Here is a 23,615-nt window from a genome sequence, read left to right as displayed (position 1 = left end):
TATATTTTATATTATGTAAAAAAATCTCAAAGAATATGTATAAAATGTTCTTTTTAATGTAGGCTCTTTTGTTACCTATAACACACAAAAAAGAACATTATTAAGGCTGCAAAGTCAAAGCACACAAAAAAAAAATCAGGAAAATGGCAGTATAAAGGATGCCTCAGTCCCCTTGTGCATAAGCATGACGACACAATCTGTAATTACATGACTACATACTATTTCTTCCACAGGACCCATCCCTTATTCAGTGTGGACGCTTAAAGAGCAGCTATTCAATATTATGTTTTCTCCTTGTTGTTCTATGTGTGGCCCCAGGCCTTATTTACTACTTACAATTGAAACCCTACTCTGAAGACAGAAGTATGAATTTCCTCATAAGTTCTTCTATGGCACTCATCCCTAGAGTGTCTGAGTGCTTCACAGACACTAATGAATTTATTTTCACAACACCTCCATGATGGAAGGGGTGATATTATCCCTATTTTACAGATGAGGAACTGAGGCTCAAAGAGATTAAGGTCCAAGGTATTCACTAATTTTGGGTGCCCAATTTGAGATGCCGAAGATTTGATTTTTTTGTTATTACTTAGCACTTCTCACTTTATATGTTCAAGGCACAGCTCCCATTGACGTCAGTTGAAGCTATGAGTAAACAGCACTTTGCAAATCAGACTCCCAGAAAATGGGGAACACAGTCTTAGTGATCACCTCGGAAATGTTAGTTTAAGTGACTTGTCTAGAACCACTTAGGAATTCTGTGGCAGAGGCAGTGTTAGAATCCAATTCTCCATAGCAGCATTCAAGTGCCTTAACCATGAGATCGTCTATTATCTTTCAGTAATCCTCTACCTCATTCACTACTCACCTGCCAACCTCTGCAACACATGATGCAGGGGTCTTAAATATGACAGCCTCCTTCACTGCACAACCCTAATTCATTCCCAGAACAAGTCCATCCACGTACTGAATGAGGCAGAATTCCTAAAAGTATGTGATCATGTAATTAAAGACAGTATTATAATACGTATGTCCAAGGAGGCCATGTTAAGGTTGCCCCAGCAACCTTAATTCTGGTATTTCCTAATTTTTTTAGTGCTTGACTTCGCAATCTTCATGCTCTTTTATTATTATATATCTATACCTATATCATTTTTTTTTTGGTAAAATGCATACACACACATTTGAGGATCTCAATGCACTAGGTGAACACTACTTTGGCCTAACAGCACCTCTGTGAAGTAGGAAAATACTATCCTATGTCGGACAAATGTAAACTAAGCCATAAGGAAGTTAATTATGGCCTGATTTTCAGAGGTGCTGAGTATCCAGCCTAGCAAGGAGTTTAATAGGAGTTCTAGGTTTTCAGAATCTCAAAAATCAGGCTATAAACTATTTGCTCAAAGTCCTAGGAGAAGTGTGAGGAAAAGCCGAAAGCGCCTGACTAGCACTGCCATGGCACCATCTTTGTTTCCTGTGAAGTCTTCCTTGGGTACATAAAAGTAGGTGTTTAGACTGTGGCCAGAGTCAGATTTCCTGAGCTTTATACCCAATTCTGTTGGACATCTTGCAACAACAAACCTCTCTGTGCCCCAATTTACTTAGTTGTAAAATGAACATACAATAGCATATACCTGTGTCACAGTGGTGTTGTGGGACTGTGGGTCCAATACTCCAAACAGTTACTATCCTATTAAATTCCCATGAGTTTCTCTAGTTCCAGTGAGTCTACTCCCATACATAAGATTATGGATATCCTGTATGGACATCATAACCTTCCTGAAATCAAAGGGGCTACAGATGGGAGAAAATATATACGCAGTAGTTTAGTAGAACTGCAAATGCCAGTAAAAGGTAAATAATCACAGAAGTATATAATTGTAGACTCAAACCCTTAATTATTTAAGGTTAAATTATGCCAGAATTACACATGTTCAGCGGTACCTATGCGTTGAGTAATACTTTCATTTTGGGGCTACTTGCATTGTAAAGTACTAGCGAATAAGGGTGGCACAGTATAGCTTGTAATGTTTCTAAGTACTCTGAGATCCATGAATGAAGATACTATGAAAGTACAAAGAAAATAGAAATACAAAAAAAACAGGAATAAAAAGAGAAACTGTCAACTCAAAATTGATGTGCAGTGCAATTGTAGCTCTGGCAGTCCCAGGATATTAGAAAGACAAGGTGGGTGAGGAAATATCTTTTATTGGACCAACTTCTGTTAGTGAGAGAGACAAGCATCACAGTTAAATACACTTAGGTGAGATGCTCAGACTACCTTGCCCACACCTAAAGAAAAGCGGTGTGTGACATGAAAGCTTCTCTCTCACCAGCAGAATTTGGTCCAATAAAATATATGAACCCAAAATCTATTCCGTTTAAAAAAAAGTTAAAAGAAGTTCCAGGTACTTTAGCGGCCTTTGAGATGCTAATTTCTATGGGTTTACAATCACATTTTCCTATTTTTTAAATGTCCTCCTTTGTTGTGTGAAAGACCCACACACAGAAGAAGGGAAAACTGACTAACAGATTACACAGAGGAAACAGTGAAACCGGCTAAGTGGCGTCATAAACACAAAGTGTTGCCAAAATCACAAACTAAACAAACTGAAAAATTAGGTGTTCAAACTCACCAGTCTTTCTCCTATAGTATTCTTGGGTGTTTCCTGCTATGAACAGTATGTAAACAATATTTCAGAGAAAAATGTGATGTTTAATTTGACAGCGTCCTTTTAATTATTAAAATTCATTTTACGGGAAAGAGTTTTACACATGTTGAAATAAGGGGCCAGATCCTCAGCAGTGCAAATAAGCATAGCTCGCTTGATTTAAGCGGAGCAAAGCTGATTTAAACCGGCTCAACTTGGATCTGGCTCAAAGTGTAGTGCTTTCACTTAAGACCAGACTGAGGTCTCATCATTATCTTCATTCCCAGGTTTCATTTCTGATGTATCTAGTTTTCTGACTAGGGAAGGAAAAAGTGGCAAAGACTCTATGAAGTTTACTAGACTTCTGTTAGACCTTCTTGATCGGCTTCTTTTTCTAGACTATTAAGACCAGTCTATTCACAGAGTGCAGTGAGGGGAGTCAGTAAACAAAAAAATCCCACCCCTTAGATAGAAGGCACCCCCTCAAATGAAGCTGGAGTTCAAAACTAAAAAGGCAAGTGCAAGTGAATCATTGAGGAGCACATGTTCCACTGGCTTCCAACAGGACCTATACTTCTAAGTGACTTAGGCACTTCTGAAAAATCTCACCACTGAACAGCAACATTTCATCCTCATGCAAAAAGTACAAGATCCGCCTTATATTTTCACACAGGAAACGTGAAGAACCTATATTTAGGTAACAATATCTATAGTCATCTAATGAAAAAACAATCTTAAACCATATTGAGTGTGTTTTTGTAATATGGGTTATTTTTTGTCATGATTCATTTTTAAAAATAAAAATATTTTTTCTTTCACTGTTACTTCAAGCGGTTATGGTCAGAAGAATGTGTGAAATTCACCACATGATCCTCCATATGTATTTTCTGCTGGGTACCTCTGGGTACCAAGAATCACATATTACAATATGTTAAACAAGTTCATCAGTAAAAAGGAAGTAGAACAGTTTCCAGACAGTCTAATTATCTCTGTTCATTCAACAATTAAAACACAGTCTCCTGTAAATGATATCCCCCCCAAAAGATGAACATTCTAGGGGGACAGATAATAGTGGGTGATTTTCACTTTTTCAGGGGTTTAGGGGTTGTGTTTGGCTACCTCATAAATGAGGAAGTTGGGCGGAGACGGTAAAAGTAGTCTGGCCCCTTGAGATGCCCATGTGCAGGGGCCAGACACAACATGCATGACCCTCAACACAGGGACTGCTACAGTCAAGTGCCACTGACAGCACTGGATTTCTTGGGGTAGCCAATAGGGGTTTGAAAGGATGTGACCATAGCTCCAGTGGAGCTGGTTTGAACAGAGGGGAGCATACAGCGCATTTTCTCCAATGGGGATACATCCTCCTTATGCTTTAGGAAGCATTGTGGCTTAATGGCATGCCTGAGCCCTACAAGTAATTAGGGTCTATAAATCTTACCAATGTCTGGAAGTTACTAGGTGCCAAGAGGAAATGTGACATGAATAGTAAAATACATTTTTAAATTACCTAGTTTATTTTGATCAGTTTTTTGGGATTTTACAGATGCTCAGGACTTAAGATGTTGACACAATCTAACGCCCGAAGTCAGGATGCATCTAACGAGATGCGCAAAGGGAAACGTGCCAGCATCTGTGCAGGAGCTCATTCACACAAGAGGTAGATCTGAACCACAAAGTCTTGATTTGGATTTTCGGTTTCCCAGAGTTCAGGACTTGGTGTGTCTAGGAGCCCAGAACTAATTCACCAGGAAATGTGGTTGCAATTTCAGAACCTACTTTGATTTAACAGTCACAAGGAAGGAAACAAAAAGGAAGACGAGACATTCGGGGCTCACCAGAGTGCGTCCTGAGGTGTCCTGTGAGGGCGTCCCTTCTCCGGCAGGCATAGCTGCAGAAGGGACATTTGAATGGTTTTTCCCCAGAGTGCAACTTGATATGCCTCAGCAGGTTCCCCTTCTGCGTAAAAGAAGCTCCACACTGGTTACAATGGAAGGGGCGCTCACCTACAGTGGAGAGAATCATCAAGAAACCATCGAACACAGAACACACAGACCCAATATCCTATTGCTTGTAACAGAATATAGTGCAGCCATATCTAAGCCCACTATCACTCAATTTAAACAAAGGATTTGTGGCAGGTTTAATATCTTTATAACCTGAGACTTGCCCACAATCATCATGAAGTGCGGGCCTTTAGCATCAGCAATATTTTCAACAGTGGTTTTGGGTGCCTCAGTTTTCGGCACTGACCTGAGATGCTTTAAGAGGCCTGATTTTCAGAAAGTGCTGAGCTTCCACCCTCTGAAAAAGGTATCTGAAGCTGGGCAACCAAAACCACTAATCACCGTGGAAAATGTAAGCCCATTGATGTGTTGCTATCTGTGGCTTGCAAATATTTTTATTGTAGGCCCCATCCTCAGAGGAGTTTAGAACAGTCACAAAAATTTACTTTGGATAGCTGTCATGGTCTCAATGTAAAAAAAAAAATAAATTATATATATATACACACACACATATACACACACACACAAACATATTATATATACACATATACATACACATACATACACACAATTTTTTTCTTTTTTTTGAAATAATTAAGACCCCTTTTAAGGCTCCTCCGCACTGCTAGAGTGATGCAAAGGTCTTTAGTGTAAACGAGAACCAGGCCCAAATAGCTTTGGTAAGTAGCAAACATGGCGAGAAAAGCTGCACCCTAGAAAAATGAGAGGTAATTAGAGTTGGGTTTTAAATAACATTTATTTAAAAGTTATCTCCATCATGACAGTTTTGTCTTAAAGTAGAAATTAATAAGTGTTTAATAAAACCATTTGTGTTGATATTGAAGGTTTGATTTAACCTGGAATGGTTGTGATTTTTTTCCCCAACCTAAACAACACAGTTTTTCATTAAATAAATAAATAAAATAATAATAATAATAATAATAAAGTAGGAAACCTGAAAAAAACCCACAATGATTTTGTGAAATGAAACACAAAACACACACAATGTGATAGACTAAGTATGTTACAAAGTGTATCTCAATTCAACACGGCACTTAAACACGTGCTTAACTTTAATCATATGCTTAAGCCCTATCAGTTATAAAAAGGAAGTCAATGGGATCAAAGCATGTACTTAATGTCAACCCTATGCTTAAGTGCTTTACTGAATTAGGGCCTTAGACATTGAGATGCTTTTATTAAGGCCTTGATTTAACAAGATACTTAAGGACATTTCTAACTTTCAGCATGCAAGCAGTTTTTTGTTTGTTTGTTTTTTTTAAAGCTCATCTCCTATTACAAAGCTTTGGCCACATCAATCGCAACACGGTCAAGGCATGTTTGGTTTGACAATGAGTTGGCTGAAGAGGAGTATTAATTTTATTTTAAAATAATTGACTGCATTCTGTAAATCAATTGTCCAGTTTTGTAGGATTTTAGTTCCACAGTTTTGCTCCCTTTTGAGGCTATGATCTGTGACGCAACCTCCTTCCCAGACAGACTTAAGGAAAAAAATCTGGACTTTCATTTGTAAATGCTAAAAGAGAGAGGGAAGGAACTTAGCTATGTGCCATCAAGCACATTTCAGCTTCTTCTCCCCATTCTGGGCTCAGCATAAGACCTTTGTATTTAGGATCAGTCAGGTTGGCTAAGTAATGGAAAGGTTCCATAGCTTCCCTGAATCATTTTTCCAGTTTTGCTGTGTGTGGTTCCATTTCGTCATTGTTAATAACATTAAACCACATTTACACGCATCTGCAACAGGACTGTCAGCAACCTGTAATCCGTCACATCCCTCCAAAACCTCTGTCAATTGCTTTTGTAAGATTAATGGCCCCTCGTTGCATAAAATGCATGCTATGTTTTCATCAAACTACTTCTTACGTCTACTGCAAATTCCATCATGTGTGTTGGATACAAATGTAGAAATGTAATCTTCCTGAGAGCATGACTGAGTGTTATTAAGAAGCTAGGGCCATAAATTCTCATTTTTTTCAATCAACCAACAGCTGATGGTAATTGGGGACAATTTTTTTTTTTCCCAACTTTCACAATGTGCTTTAGGGACTGGGTTGGGTGTTACTTTTCTCTCAATAAGGTTGAAGTAGTGGGCTGAACACTGACAATTGAGAAGTCTAAGTTTCTATCTATAAATGGCTTATGAAGGGTTAATAAATGAGTAAAAGATGCAATAAACATGTTACAGACATGAGTTGTATATATTATTGATGGTTATAAGCATGTCAGTAGAAAGCGATCCAGATTGTTATAAGTAATCTCTTGACTTTTTGGGCTTTATAATTATCTATAACAATTGATTAGCCACTTATTAAAACCACTATTCATCATTTAGTAACCCTTTATAAACTATTTATAAATGTAACATTAATATCCAGTGTAACCAAAACAGATTTTAGTACCAAAAAACTTAAATATACATTAAAATTTGTAAATGTGTGATGGCAGAAGTTCAAAACATTTTTAAAAACCATCCCCTCACGCTCCTCCCAAGCAAAAAATAGACACCCCTCCGAACCACTGTGAAATCCAGGTTTTTCACAGCTTGGACATAGCGCCCCCCCAAACACAAACTAACAATCAAAATTTCTGAAGAGTGTGGTTCCCTAGAAGAGTAAACAGAGGTGTCTATGTGCTCTTGGATTAACTGTGGGTACCATACATTAACTTCAACCTCTTGGCACAAAGAAAATAGGCTATGTAATGGTTACAGACTATTCCTTTTTCTGAGGTCCTTCTGCCTGTGGACTAGTCCGATGATAACTCAAAAATTCTTTGGCTTTTCCAAAGGTAAAACTCAAGCCAACAGTCACGTGGCTAAATATTTAGCTCCTTACATGAGCCAAACGCCCACTGAAGCTTACTGCCCTATTCACAGTTGACCTGCAACTTACGTAAATCATGAACACCAGAAAAAGTGGATATAAAATGTTACCACTCTTGATCTGTTACTGTTCTACACCAACTTTGCACTGGTGTATAGGACTGTGCAAGGTGTAAGGTGAATTGGGCCCTGGGAATTTGGACCAAGTGGATTTGGCAAGGTGTGGCCCTTTATAGCCAATTTTAACTATATATTATATGGGGGGGGGGCGTAAATCGTGCCCTGTGAGCCACATGCAGTTCTTTTAAAGTTAAAGTGCAGTTCTCCGCCTACCAGACTGTGGGGGAGCTTAAGGCTTGTGTCCTGCAGCACAGTGGTGGGACTAGGAGCTTCTGCCAGAGATGACTGGTGCCTTCGGAAAGCGTGCGTGTGTGTTGGGGGGGAGCACAGTTTAAAGGTTCACGCCCCACAGCTTGGGCCTCCCCAGGCATGCTCCCACTCTTACCCTCAGCGCCCCATCCCTGCAGCTCCCAGGTGCTAGCTCCTCATGGACAGGCAGCAGCAAACCGCTGGGAGCTGCGGGGTCAGCAGCTGCTTTAGCTGCCTGAGGAAAGGCAGCAGCAAGTGCAGTAGCTCTTCCTGCAGCTCCCAGCTTGCCGGTTCCAGCAGCTGCCATGCAGGGAGGTGGCCTGGCAGTACCATGTCACTGATGGGGCCAGCAAACCCTGGCAAAAATCTGAGTGGGCATATGACTCTACACGCCCCCTGGACACACGTCACCTCTGGCTTTTACCCAACAAGGAGGGAGGTCTCATGGCTTCAGCCTTACAGGGCTCACATCCTGGGGCTCAGCTGAAGCCCCGAGCCCTGGCAGGTGCACCCCGGCTCTTGAACTCCTGAAGATTATCATATGCAGCTCGGAGGGTCAGTAAGTTTGTCCACCCTGATATATAGTACCTTTGCTATAGACTTTACAGTAGCGTAAATTAGCACAGCTGACCTTTCGAAATAATACAATCTGAAACCAGAACTATGTACTGATGAACTTCCTATTAACGTTTTCTATCTTTTACAATAGTAAAAACATTCTCAAGAAGCAAACCAGCTCCTTCTCTGCTTAACTGGACTGCTTCCATGTACAGTCATTCCCCCTAATCACTTCAGCACTCAAGTGGTGGGCAGAGGTTTCAGTAGGAGTTATCCTCCTTTATATTTCATCCCACTGTGAAATACAACCCTGACATTCTGAGCATTAAAACAGCATTTTAACTGGGGACCATGGGTATATCCAAACCTGGTCTGCCGCTTTTAGTGAGACGCCAGTCCAAAGTGTTGCAAAGTGTTGAAGACAACATGAGTAGCCCTCATAAGAAGGCAGGTAAAATCAGTTTCCTCCAAAATTCAATGAACTGCTTCCTACACAGAACTGCCACTTGCTTTTTAAAAAAAGCTTCAATCATTCTGGAGATTTTAAATGGGGAATGAATGAGATGGAGGCATTGCTACACCAAAATTGCTGTTGTACATGTTTCCAAACATATTATACCTGCATACTCCGAACCCAGTAAAGAGCTAGCATCTAACCCCTCTGTTAACAACGAGCAACACCTCTCTCTCTAACTTTTCTCACTGAAGTCAACAGAACTGTCTGCAAACTAAAACAATGGGCTTAATTCTCATTTGCACAAAGGACCTTTTTACATTGCTACAGCAGTGCATATTAATTAATTACATTAATTAAAATTAATTGGAGTGTTAATGTAATTATTTTGCACCTGCCTTTAAGGTTCCTTTTCCCTAGTAGAATGGTATAAAGCAGCCTTTGGGTAAATGAGACTCAGGATCAAACTGACCGAAGGTGTCAAAGTCGGGCCCATAGAAATAAAGGGATTCTGATTTTGACAATTGTTTATTTTGCAGATAGTTTTGCTGTTAAGAGAATGTATTAAGCACTGAGAGAGGGATACTTACAAAACAGCCCTCTTCCCCTCCTCATATCAAATTGCTATGCCCAGGGAGGTATGAAAAAAACAAAAAGGGTTAGTTTAGCGTTAACGATAACATTAATTTTTCACCCTCCACATAAAATTGTTTTGGGTTATTTTAATTAAACTATAGGAAGAAATATTTCCTCTGGTGTGTTAGTTGCCTCAACTGCTCTGGGAGCACAAATGAAATGGTAGCTGTACTGCTAATCTATCAACAGTGAAAGCAGAGCAATCAGCCTTAATCCGAGCAACATAAAAAGTAGATGAACTCATTTCATTTCCATATTTGTTGTTTTGAATCCTTCGGAGCTTCTTGGTCTAGATGTTTATCTATTGCATTGTATTCCATTAGCTAGTTAAGCGATGGGGCTAAACATAGCTTTAGAACAGTAATTAACTACAGAACAAGCAAATGAGTAAGAAAATTGAGGGTTTTGCTTGTCTTTATTTTGGATAATCCCACCTCCAAGGGGCGGGAATTTTATTTGAATTCTTTTATTAATTTCTCAGTAATTCCTGAGCTCAAATAGTTTAAGAGCCCGGATTTTCAAGAGCACTCCGTACCCAGATTATTTTAAAAAAGAGCTCAACTCCTAGTTAGTCCCTTAAAATGAAGAGGCAACAATTTTCAAAAAAACCCACTAATCCTCATTGTTAACAATAAGAGCTGCTGAGCACAGAGCTATTTAGAAAATCCAGCCTCTTCTTTAAGTACTAAATGGGAGCTGAGCTCTTCTGAAAATCTGGCCATTTATTTAGATGCCTAAATGGAAGATGCCAAATTCGTTTGAAAAATTTAGCCCTAGAACTTCTGCTCCATTTAACCAATGCCAAATAATATCACGGTGCAAGAGGCAGTAGCTGGCAGCAGTCTAGGAATTAAATCAACTTAAGCCTTTCTATACAAATATTTGACAGTCCAATGAAATTAATTCTAACCAGGGAATATGGCCACCTATTTAAATTTGTCTGTGGTTAACCATATTAAGCATGAATGTCTTGAATACCAAATAGCACAATTAGGTTTTTTGGTTCCAAATTGATTGTGCCAGAACAGCCTTATCCCTGCATAAAAGAAAAAAGTTAAACAGCATTTTCAGTTGTTCCAAGTTCTGCATGTGCATATGCAATGCTACGAACGTGACAGTAGGATTTGGTAAAAATTCCTTCCCTGGTACATCAAATAAACATTGCGGTACTAACACGCAGGTAGTGTGAAACCAAAGGCTTGAGAGTTTCCTGAGGAGATCACCCAGAATAGCAGAAATGCAAAATTTCACCAAGGTAAAAAGTGGTTAACATAGGTGGGCTAGATTGTGATACCCTCATCCATACGGAATAGTATCTTGCAATATGAGTAATCGCACTGAAGGGAGGCAGTATGACCTAGTGGATAGAGCACTGGACTGGGACTCAGGAAAACTGGGTTCTATTTCTGGCTCTGCCACTGGCCTGCTGTGTCACTTTGGCAAGTCACTTCACTGCTCTGTGCCTCAGTCTCTCCATCTGTAAATGGGGATAATGATACTGACCTCCTTTGAAAAGCACTTTGAGATCTACTGACAAAAAGTGCTAGATAAGAGCTAAGTGTTATTATGGTGATGGACTGAGGCTACATCTTCACTAGCCACCGTATCGGCAGGTAGCAATCGATTTCTCGGGGATCGATATATCGCGTCTCATCTAGACGCGATATATCGATCCCCGAACGCGCTCCTGTCGACTCCGGAACTCCACCGGAGCGAGCGGCGGTAGCGGAGTCGACAGGGGGAGCTGCGGACGTCGATCCTGCACTGTGAGGACGGTAGGAAATTCGATCTAAGATACTTCGACTTCAGCTACGTTATTCATGTAGCTGAAGTTGTGTATCTTAGATCGATCCCCTCCCCTAGTGTAGACCAGCCCCAAATTACTATTCAGTGTGTGTAAGGGTCTCACAAACCTCACTGAGGCAATAGCATGGCTACCAAAGAGCATCAATGTACACAGTACGGTATCAGCTCTGCTGAAAGCGGGAAGATAGAAGAGGGTTTGTTTTTTTCCATTCCCATAAAGAGCAAAGCCTAGAGGGATGACAAACTCACTTTTAAACACATTAGAATTCCTTGGTATTTCTGCAGACAAATCGGATTCTTGACCCTACTTCCCCCCCCCCCCCCCGCCCCTTGATACTGCCAAACAAGAGTGCCTGGAGTACCCGATGACAATATTACCTGATTATCCAACTACTGCAGGAACACAAAAAACTCTTAGAAAGATGTTGCTACAGCCCCCCGTCCCCAGCACAGAGAATGAAGTTTTTACTGAAAAGAAAGAGGATGAAAGAGAAGGAAAATAAATTAACCCTGATGTGCTCTTGTGAAATGAGCTGGGACGCTGCACTCAGTGAAACTGTTCCATCTTCACATCGCATCCCTATGCTGAATGTTACTGATACATGACAAACAAATGGCAAAACTGCACTTGTGCATTTGGAAATTGCTTTACCTGAATTATCAAAGCCTTAAAAAGTGCAGGGTTCTACAGTAATGGTTGCTACCTCGGCAGGAAGGGCTCCATTGTGGGTTTACCACAAGCCCAGAACCAGGGGCATCGTGAAACTGTGTGGTCATGGGAGCAAAAATCTGTGCCAGCCCTATGCCTGTCACAGCCTACTTCCCTCTTCCTGTGTCTGTTCAGCTGCACTGGCTGGCGTGTTGTGGGGACAGAAGAGACCTCACCAGTAAGGGAGGGGGAGGCTGTTGTGCCCTTTGTGATCAAAGAGTAAGGGGCCATCTTGTAACCCCTTCTTTCTCTGGGTGAGAAACAATTCTGCCCTATGGGTGTGTGAATAACAATTATTACGGTAAGCTGCAGTGTTTGGGACAGAATGGCACCAGGCTTTAGGGACGGGATCTAACATTTTCTGGAGGGGAAGACAACTGAAGTTCCTGCAAGGCAAACAGTGGGCCAGACTGTGCCTTGCAGTCTACAGGACATATCAGCTATGCAGGAGAGGAAGGGGAGTCAAGTTCCCACATATGCATTGGCCAGCAGAGCTGACTGGGGGCAGTGGGATGAGGAGTATGCTACATCAGGAAGGGCTGATAAAGAATCCAGTGGAAAAGGAGAAGTGCCTCTGGCGCACAATTCCTTCCCAGAGTTCCCTTGTGGGCTGCACAGCCACCTGTAGCCTAAGAGGGCTGAGTCCAAAGGCTCAGACTAGCCCATTAATAGCTACTGCTGATGAAATGGCAGTATAGTGTTCTAAATACTACCCTTGCTATGGTATTTTTAATATTTGCGTTTTGCCATTGAAGACAAGGATGTGGACATCCAAGCAAATTCCTCTTCTATGGACATGACGATGTCGACGGTGAAGCAGCACCTAAAATAAAACAACGGGCCAGCTGGTTCACTAAGAGCTACACAGTGAAAGGAATGCCCATTTCTATATGCTCGAAATCATCTGTATAGAGCAGTGCATCACAGCCTCTCTGCTCAGGGACAAAGAGCCGGAGCACTGTACAGAAGCTCTAATTGGTTTACGAAAACAGCAATGTGTTATGCAATCCTTAGCTACACATGCACATATAGCTGCATTAGTCTGCGCAGTAGAAGGCAAATGTTGTTGTTTAAATGTGGGTGCCTAACAGGTTAGGTACCCAAATAACTTGTATGCTGAGGCACCTAAAAAAAAGATGTGCTGACAGAGCTCTACTGTCCTGTGAGGACCTGCCAATGCTCAACACCTCAGGCCGGTTTTAATTAGGAGCTTAAACTAGGGTTGCCAGGTGTCCGGTTTTCTGACTGGTCACTAAAAGTCTGGTTGGCCACGGTAACCGGCCTCCGCCATTGCGGGGTGGGTAGAGCAGCAGCTGGAGCAATATGGAGGAGCTGTTCTCTGCTCAGCTGCTGATGCCTGACAGAGCAGTGGCAGGCTTTGAGACTGGGCACGCAGAGGTAGGTGCTGTTGCCCAGGAGGGATGGGGGATCCTGTCCACCCCCCTTCTGCTCTGCCATTCCCTGATTGCCCCTTGCCCCAGGGACCAGCCTCCACTGTGCCCCAGTTGCCCTGGCCTCTTGGGGGAAACAGGCAGGACCTTTGGGAAGAGGTGGGCCAGGAGGTGTTCGGTTTTCAGCCACTAGAAAGTTGGCAACCCTAGCCTAAATATAAAAATGTAGGATGTCTAATTTGGGCACTAAGGTGGACTGTGTAGCCTCTGATGTAGCTACTGTACATCTACTTGCATGTGTGCATATGCCACTGAAAACTTACGGGAACTCTACACAACCCAGGGACTCAGTATGCTGCACTTTCTACTTGACCAATCTAGTAGTGGGATGTCAAATTGTCAGTCAATCAAGATTTCAGTTCCCTAAGTAGTGCTTTTCCTCTGCTGTAGCTGCCAATCTGTCTGAAATCATGAATGCACCATGATACTGCAATGCTTTGCATTATCCATATATGCTAATTTTTATCAATACAACTTCTGTAAAGAGCATTAACTTATAATTAAGGTTAAGATTCTGTCACAGGTATTTTTAGTAAAAGTCATGGAAACCCGTGACCTGTCCCTTTTACTAAAAATAGCTGTCACAGAAAATAACTGTGGCAGGGGCTGACCACTGCTGCTCCCGTCCCAGAGGGACTGACCCAGCCCTTGCTGCTGCTCCATTGGGCTAGGGACTGCGGACCAGTGGTGGGCCACCAGCCAGCTGTTCAGCAGCCCAGGACTGGCCACCGGTCAGCTGTTCTAGTGGCCACTTCTCTGGCAGGCCAGGGCTGATAGCTGTTCCAGCCCTGCCCCAGAGGAAGAGTCAGAGGTCCTGGAAAGTCACGGAATCCAAGTCCTCCATGACAAAATCATATCCTTACTTATCGTATGCATATTATTGCTCTGTGTAAAAGTTCTCTTCATTTTTGTCATCAGTTGCTCACTACTGGACTGCAAACTATTCAGTTCATAAAGGGATAATACAAAGTCTTTTCTTACTCTTCCTTAACACACACCCCCCCACACACTATTTCTTAAGTACAATATTTGAGTGTGGACTGTCTGTCACACCATTAACAATATCAAAGGCACAAGGCAAGAAAGAGCTTTCCCCTTCCTGGAATCTGTGATGAAAGCATGAAGCACCTAAGTATGTCCCAGGACAGTAAGCACACGCTTTAAGTGCTTTCTTGAATTGGAGTCCCAATCTGAGTGCAGCCCAAGACTTTCCCCAGCAGGGCCGCCCGGGGGGGGGAGGGAAGGGTGGGTTAAAACAGGGGGCAAGTGGGGCAATTTGCCTCAGGCCCTGCAGGGGCCCCCACGAGAATATAGTATTCTATAGTATTGCAACTTTTTGTATGGAAGGGGCCCCCGAAATTGCTTTGCCCCAGGCCCCCGGAATCCTCTGGGCAGCCTTGTTCCCCAGATACTTAAAATGTTTCATCTTGAAGCCTAGTAACTTTAGTCACTTAGCTTTGAAGAAGAACGTATGGGATCACATGCACATTCAAGACATGGAAAAGAATGACACCTGTCAATTCTACATGTGCTGAACGCTCACCATATTACTGCTGGGCAAGGATGATAGTCAGATTTCCAGACTTCTTTTCCTTGCTATTTCTAAGAACTGAAGGCCGGCACTCAGTGCCAAGAAAGCTTTTTGCTGGCCAGTAATAGAGCGCCACCAGAATTTTAAAAGAGTAAATCCACCCCAGTCAGTCACCCTTCCCCACCCCACCCCACCATCCCCATTGTCACCCTTGATTACAGAGGCAAGAGAAGAGTTGTCAGGTAATATCAACATCAGATGCCACAGGCAGTCATCAGGTTTTCTTTCAGCTGCTTACCAGTGTGGCTCCTTTTATGTACCATAAGCACATTGGGCCCAATGCAAACCATGCCACAGACGTCACATTTCAGTTTACCATTCGGAAGCCGGATTCCTCCCTCGCCTGACAGCTCCTGGATCTTTCTGTTTTCCGCCATCTCGTTGTTCTCAGTGAGGGGTTCTTCCAAGCTGCTTCCTTCATCGTGACCCCTGATCTCATCTTCACGGCTTAGAGGTTTCCTGTCAGACTCCTCATCACTTTGCATTTCTAGCTTTACTGAATTTGCTGAAACATTAAAAAAAATTCTATAAACAAAAAACAAAACAAAAAAAGTCTTTTCCTCATTACCAATTAACTAATAGCATGACCAATTAGCATCATTATTAAATTATTTGGCTACAATAGTGTCTAGAAGCCCCAAACATGATCAGGGCCCCATTGTGGTAGGTGCTGTACATGCATACATAGTTAAAGACAGACCCCACCTGAAGCATATACAATCTACTCTAAACAGACAAAAGGTAGGAGAAAGGAAACATTTTTACTCTCATTTTGCAGATGGGAAACTAGGGCACAGAGAAATTAAGTGACTTGCCCAAGGTCACCCAGAAATTCTGTGAAAGAACAAGGAACTGAATCCAGATCTTCCACTGCTTTGACCACAAAATCATTCTTCCTTTCATGGACCCATGCAAGGAGTAGAGAGTGGTGTACCACAGGGAATGAACAGTTAAAAATATTTACTCCTCCCCTAGCACCTAGTTCTAGCAGTTGCACATCAAACTATATACTGCAGTCTTCCAGATAGAGAAAGTACACAATCAATTCACTGAAATGAGTTCTCCTTACAGGCAAACTTGTTCAAAATAAATGAGTTTAATGAAGTAGGGCATACATGGTGCAAAGATAATTTCCAAGTCACACTTCTTGCACAGAAATGTTTTATGACAGAGGGAAGAGATACGATACATAAGCCACTGCTTTTCTGCTACCAAGGCAAATAGGCCTGAAATGAGACCTACTATACCACCTATGTTCTGGTTTGCAGTTCATGTATACAAGTGGGATAAGGGCATCCCATTGTCTATGCACACTGTTAACAGCCTGACACACAGCCTGGGAGTCTTCCATTGACTTCAGCGGACTTTGCTTCAGACTGTTAAGGTGTCATCCAAATTCCATCAAAGCCAATGAGAACTGACAAAAGAAAGAAAAAAAAAATCAGGCCCCTTATTGAGGTGTCTCAAAGTGAGTTTAGGTCCCTCACCTTAGGCACCGACATTTGAAATTGTTGTCCAGTTAGTGAAAGCTGTTGTAAAGAATGCCCCAGAGTTTCAATGTCTATCCACAGAACAGGTATAGGTGTGTCAGAACCTGAAGACCTAAAGAAGAGCTCGGTGTAGATCAAAAGCTCATCTCTCTCACCAACAGAAGTTGGTCCAATAAAATGTATTACCTCACCCACTTGTCTCTCTTATATAAGAACAATTTCAGCCCTTACAGACTGAGGCTCGAGTTGAACCAGAAGGTTAAAGCTTCCTCCATTTCCCATTACGAGTACCCTGAGCTATCCAGTCCCTTAGCATGAACCTCACTAGTTACCCTTCTATGTTCCCACCCTAAATATTTGATAGTTTAAAAAAAAAAAAAAAAAGGTTCAGAAATCTGTGTTTCCATGTTGCCTAGGGCATGTATAGTGATAGGAACAAAACAAAGGAGATCAAAGGCCAATTAGAGGTGACTTTCTAATAGTACAATTGTTGAAATACATCTTCCACTGTCCACCATGGCATTAATGGGAGCCAAAGAATGAATATACTGTAGTAAGGCCATACAGAAAAAGGAGATAGATAGGGTGACCAGATGTCCCGATTTTATAGGGACAGTCCCGATTTTTGGGTGTTTTTCTTACATAGGCTCCTATTACCCCTCACTCCTGTCTCAATTTTTCACATTTGCTGTCTGGTCAACCTATAGACAGTCTGTGGTAGCCATATGTCATTGCAAACCCAGCCATCAAAACATTAAACATTTTACATTAAGAAATATTTTTGCTCTTTACTTGCTGAATGGAACTGATATTTTATTTCCACAAAAAGACATATTTGATGATACAAAGACATCATGTCACACCTGAGGGCTAAACAATGACTTTGCCTCAAGTTCTGGGTCTGGGTTCCCGCTCATTCCCTGCTCCTTCCAGCCCATTCCGCACAGAAAGGGGCAGGAATATGGCAGCCCACGGAGGCAGCTTTCTCCTGCACGCTGCTAGCCATACTATGGGTAACTGGCACAGAGGAATCAGGGGAAAGCCTTACTACCCTTTACTCACCTGTGTGGACATGAAGGACAAACCACAATCTGGCCCCAAATATGTACAGTTCCTACGTTTTACACAGAGCTACTCGAAAAAACTACCAAGATAATGTTTTCTTGAAAAAACCTATGAAAATCTCACTTTTTTTTTTTTACAAAATATCAAAATTGCAAATTTCAATTTTTATTCTACCCTGCCCAAGTTGTGTTTGTTTGAATGAAGTGAGATGATTAAAGGTAACAAATTAAGAGACAAAGATCTAGGATCAATTCCTAGCTATGCCACTGGCTTGCTGGGAGACCTTGGGCAAGCCATTTCTCTCATGGTGCCTCGGCTTCTCCATTTGTAAAAGGGCCTCCTGTGTAAAGCACTTTGAAATCTACATATCAAAAATACTGTACCATCACCATAATTATCCTGAGCTCTTACACTGTACTTTATATCAGAGCTCAAAGCGACTCACAATCTTTGAGCGTGTTTATGCTCACAACTCACTTCTAAGGCAAGACAGTGCCATAGCCTAATTTTTACAGATGAAGAAACTGACTTTGCTCCAGGTCACACAGGATGGTTTTAGTTCATTGCAAGATCTTTGCTTTGGGAATTAAAGGGCTAAGGTTCTACTCCTGCTTTCTCCTTGAAATTATCTGTGTATGATTTATTCGGAGCCGGATTATTAAAGGTACTAAGAACCAGCAGCTTTCATTGACTTCTGCTGGAATTGGGGGCATTCACGGTTTTAGCACAACAAGCCCAAATTAATCATGGCTGCTATCGTCTATGTGGACAGGAAGTCTGTGGCAGAGTGAGGAGTAGGACATTGCTCTCTTGACCCCAAATACTGTGTCTTTACGAGGATAAAGGGTAATCTTGTGGTTGAGTAGGAATAATATGCAAAATAGTTACAACATACTTTGCACCAAGTGAAGGGGTGTGTGTATATGTGTGAGTGACCGAGTGTGCACGTGTGCACGTGCGAGAGAGGGGAGTGTAATTTGTATCCAGCGTTTATTTTTATATAAACTGTAACTCTACTGTATTTGTTGTATCTGAAAAAATAAACGTTCATAGGTGCTGAACCTTCACAGTTTCCATTCAAGTCCATGGGAGCCCTTGTTGCTGAGCACCTCAGAAAAAGGTCAGTAGTGCTTAGAAACTGGGAGACTGTTTCCAGCATTTTATCTTACCTGAGTGTTTCCTTCTGCTGAATGCTGGCTTGCATCCAGTAGGATAAACAGCAAAACAAAACAGAGCAAGTTGTTTGCTGCAAAACAATTTTCCAGGCACACACAACCCTCTCAATTCCTCAGAACGCACCTCGGTAGAACGCTTCAAAGGCTGTATACGGAGAGTTGCTCATTCCAGCTCGTCACAGAAAAGCACTCTGGCTATTGGGTAGAATTGTTCAGCCTGTTGACAAATTTTCCTACCCACACTCCCTTTGACTCTGTCTCTGCCGCTTTCAGAAACCTGGTATCATGTGTTTGTTGCTCTATGAAGGTTCCCTCTTCAGCTGGGACTAGGGAGAGTTGCAGGTCTCCAAGGAAGGGAATGCTTCTACTGTGGGGATCACCTCAGCTCTTCATGAGGACTTTGCTAATCAGGTCATCCTTGCTGCTTTACTTCATGTGGATGCATATACCAGACAGTATTTTAAAAACACACACAGTAGATGGGGTGTATTTATTTCTTCTATTTTATTCAGCCTTAAGAGAAGAGCTAATTACATAACCTTCTCTTTGATTTCACCTATTGCCAAAAATTTAACAAATAAAAAAATTATGTTAAAGAGAGAAAGGATGTATCAAGCAGAGTTTGGGGCTATCTTGTACTGTATAATGTCTACAGGCAAACTGCATCACAAGGCTCTCTCTTTCCTTCTTTGCATGCTTACTGAGAACTGTGGTCATTCTTGCACTCGACTATGCAATAGATAAATACATGTGCACAGAACAAAAAAGTTGAAACTTTTCAGCACCTCTTCTACAAATCACAACAATACAGCAAATGAATCTAAAAGGTCAAACATAATCCAGAAAGACAAGCTGGGTGAGCAGTATCTTTTATCAGAACAACCTCTGTTTGTGAGAGAGACAAAACTTTTAAGCTTATACCGAGCTCTTCTCCAGATCTGAAGAAGAGCTCTCTGCAAGTTTGAAAGCTTGTCTCTTTCACCAACGGACGTTGGTCCAATAAAAGATATTACCTCACCCACTTTGCCTCTTTAATATCCTGGAGCCAATACGGCTAACACCACATTGCAAAAATAATAATTAAAAAAAAACAAAAAAACCAGATTTTTTACAAGGAGCATCAAACCTGAGGCCAGAAGTTTTCCCCAGTTTAACATTTCTTCATTTTATCACCATTCACTTTATTGTACTGTTCAACACCTCCTGATACAAATGGAGACAATCAATCACCCACCATAAAAGCACCACCTATAAACTTAAAGCTAACAGCATGCATTTAGCAGGGCACACAACTGCTTTTCTTTCCCTCCAAGTATCACTATTCAACTGAGTCTAGCTTATACTTTAAGAGTAATTATTTTTTACAGGGCCTCTCTAGATAATGCAATCTTGTCTCATGTGCTAATTAATCAACAATGCCATATTAAGCAGTGCTTTGGTAAGTCCTTCGTGTCAAAATATTTTCTTTATCCATGAATAAGCGCAACAATCACCAGCAAAATATTAGCATATGTTTTGCTCCTATTTTAATGATTTTTCTAGCTTGAATATTATAAAATGCACAGCAGGATCATCTTATCTTCTATTATGGAAGTTATCTCCCCTAAAAATGAGATTTAGAAAATCCCTAGTGTCTCATTAAAAGTTTTGATCCCCAGCTGAGACTACAAGGTACAGTACTGAAAAGTAAAGGTCATTATTAAAAAAAAAAAAAAAAAAAGCAGCAAGGCGGTAGTAATGCACAGTGGCACCCCACTGCAAGACAAAGGGAAGCACAAAGCTCCTGCTGATAGACTATCATAGGGCAGATACAGTCTAACATAAAAAAATCAAAAAAATTCTAAGTTAATGCTGACAAAACGTGTTCTTAACCCAGCATGTATCTAAACAGAGTAGAGCAGATGCCAAATTAGCTCACTCAGTGTTTGTTCTAAAAACCCTTGTCGAGGCACACACAGTGGACAAAAGTCATGGATATATGGCCCACCTTGTCTCAACATTTCAAAGACCTGAGGACATTAAGTAAAAGTTAGTAAATATAACTACTCAGGGAAAAAAGACAAAGCATTAACTAGAGAAGGAGATATTACAGGTAGGCACAGTGAAAGCTTTTCCATGAAGTCCTGTCAATGATCTATAACAGGGGAGGCCAACTTACTGACTCTCCGAGACATGTATGACAATCTTCAGAAGTTGGAGAGCCAAGGCGCACCTGCCAGGAGGCTTGAGGCTTCAGCCCTGCAGAAGGCGCTGGCTGAGGCTCGGGGCTTCAGCTGCTTTTGCTGCTGCCTCTCCCCAAGGAGTTAAAGAAGAGACCTCTCCCTGCAGCTCCCAGCTGTTTGCCACTGCCTCTTCGCTGGAGCTAATAACTGGTAGCTGAAGGGAGGGGCTGCTGTGGGAAAGAGGGGGAGTCTGCCTGGGTGTGTGAGACTCAGGTTGTTGGCAGGGCCAAATTTTTAAATTGTCCTCCCTTCCCACCACTCTTACAGGTAGCAGTCATATCTGGCGGAAGCCCCTAGCCCCACCACCCACCGCAGGACGGCAGCCCTGAACTCCCCTCCACACCACCATTCTCCACCTACCAGACTGGGGGTGAGCTGCCCTTTAACTGCAAAAAACCGCAGTTTGCTCACAAGCCGCAGTTTGGCCACCCCGATCTATAACAATTGGTCTATGCCGGTCCCAGCTTCTCCTAGGTATAATTCACGTATGGTGGTTTGGTGATATGGCCAGCTATCAGCCACAGACGATCATGCAATGACCTAACTCCTTCCACATCTGAATCTAGGCTTATGGACTGAAAGATTACTTCATTAAAGCACTGTGCCTCATGTCCATCCAATTGAGAGGCGGTGTATGTGGGGGAGGTAGATTTAATTTTAGAAACATGGGAGGTGGAACGGCAAGTGGTTTATGACACTAAAGACAAAAACAGTTTTGCTAATTACATTAAATTGGGGGGAGGGGGAGAGAGGAGAGAGAGCAAGTTTCCGCCTGAAACGATTCTGAAAGTTTAAGGTAAAAAAAAAAGTCATAAGCATCTTTTTTTTCTGGAAACAAAGAATAAGGACTTGATTCACAATTAACCCTACGGTTACGTCTACACTGTATAGTTAATTCAGGAGACTGGAATCCGGGTCCAAGCACCTGGGTCAGCCCAGCTGGAGTGTAAACATCCCCACTGCAAAGCCCTATCTAAGTTACTAGGTCCTCACTCTTTCTGTGCTTACCCATGTGTGTCTGGGAGCATATGCCTTGGTTCTTTGGGCTGAGACACTCTAGGCTTCCTTTCCCAATCAGTTGTGTCAATTGCAGGAGACCTCATCCATCCTTTGGGAGTGGAGGGGAGAACTGTCAGAAGGGCACTGGAGGACTAGCAGAACTTGACTGGTCTCTAGCCTACGTGCTAACTGCTACGTACATGGGTTCCGGCCTGAACTAAAGCAGAGCCTGGGCTCTAACTCACACCTCAACTGGAAAAGTGAGCCTGGGTTTAATGCACCTCCAGACCTGAGTCAGAGGATTTTCTGTGTGGGCAGCAGGAGAAGGGTGGCTAAAAAATCAATAATTTTAAACAAACGGATTTAAATCTGATTTTTTAAAACATTTTAATCAAATACAGTTGTGGTTTGTTTGTTTTTTTAAAAGGAAACATATTTAAAATTACATTTGAAATTGACTATGTTAAGGCCTAAACTTATCATCATCTATTAAAATAAATTTAAATAAAATTAAAAGTAAGTTAAATAGTACATGTTTGCTTCCAAGTTTCAAAGAAAGACAACACACAGAACTGGTGGAAGTCACTGGCTAAGCATCTGGAACCAGAGTTTGTTGACCTGCTAAACTACTTTTCACAGCAGTAGCCTCTTCTGCAGGTGCAGAGAGAATATTTTCTTCATTTCAGCTTATTCAACTAGTTCAGTTCAATGATTAGTTCATTCAAAATTAAATAATCAATTGGGAGTTGAAAAAGCAGGCAAACTCTTTTCCTCTTCCAATCTATGAATGAACACTTGATGCACGTTGATCAGATGTTTTCAGAGAACTACCATGATGTCACCAAGATCTCATATTTGAGTGGTAACAGCTAATTTAGACCCCATCATTTTGTATGTATAGTTGGGATTATTTTTTCCAAAGTGCATTTCCTTGCACTTACCAACATGAAATTTTGTCTGCCATTTTGTTGCCCAGTCATGTGAGATCCAGTCAGCTTTGGACTGAACTATCTTGAGTAAATTTGCATTGTCTGAAAATTTTGCCACCTCACTGTTCAACCCCTTTTCCAAATCATTTATGAACACGTTGAACAGCACAGGTTCCAGTACAAATCTTTGGGGGACCCCACTATTAACCTCTCTCCATTGTGAAAACTGGCCATTTATTCCTACCCTTTATTTCCTCTTTTAATTAGCTACTGATCCATGAGAGGACCTTACTTCTTATCCCATGACTGCCACTCTGGCAGTGTAAAGAGGCTTTAATGCTAGTGTAAACATAATTTGATGCTGGGGCAATGCAAAGGGGTCTCGTTATAAAGAATAATCATACCCTGAGCCTCTTCTTCAGGGCAGAATTTGGCTCTTAATTAAAGAGGCTTTATAATCAACTTTGGTTCTAACAATAACTTTATAAACTTTGGTTCTTTGTTTAATTTGGAAAAGAGAAGACAGAGGGGACATGATAGCAGTTTTCAGGTATCTAAAAGGGTGTCATCAGGAGGAGGGAGAAAACTTGTTCACTTTAGCCTCTAACAATAGAACAAGAAGCAATGGGCTTAAACTGCAACAAGAGAGATTTAGGTTGGAC

The 23,615-nt window shown here is 41.7% G+C and overlaps 1 protein-coding gene across 5 annotated transcripts in view; it reads right to left on the bottom strand.

Annotated features, from left to right (window-relative positions):
- The window catches only part of IKZF2 (IKAROS family zinc finger 2), a 140,005-nt gene that overhangs the window by 47,957 nt on the left and 68,433 nt on the right, over positions 1-23,615 (bottom strand). For 3 of the 5 annotated variants that reach the window (XM_030580329.1, XM_030580330.1, XM_030580334.1), the window contains exons 4-5: positions 15,312-15,578; positions 4,490-4,657 (exon numbers count right to left, since the gene is read on the bottom strand). In XM_030580329.1, the coding sequence (XP_030436189.1) occupies positions 4,490-4,657; positions 15,312-15,578 (435 nt within the window). The remainder of the gene's footprint in view (positions 1-4,489; positions 4,658-15,311; positions 15,579-23,615) is intronic. The other 2 variants (XM_030580331.1, XM_030580333.1) reach the window with 1 other exon arrangement.

Source organism: Gopherus evgoodei, chromosome 11 (assembly GCF_007399415.2).
Source record: "Gopherus evgoodei ecotype Sinaloan lineage chromosome 11, rGopEvg1_v1.p, whole genome shotgun sequence".
NCBI classification, from domain to species: domain Eukaryota; kingdom Metazoa; phylum Chordata; order Testudines; family Testudinidae; genus Gopherus; species Gopherus evgoodei.
Note: the sequence above shows the minus strand (reverse complement) of the source record. Positions and strands in the feature narration are given on the sequence as shown.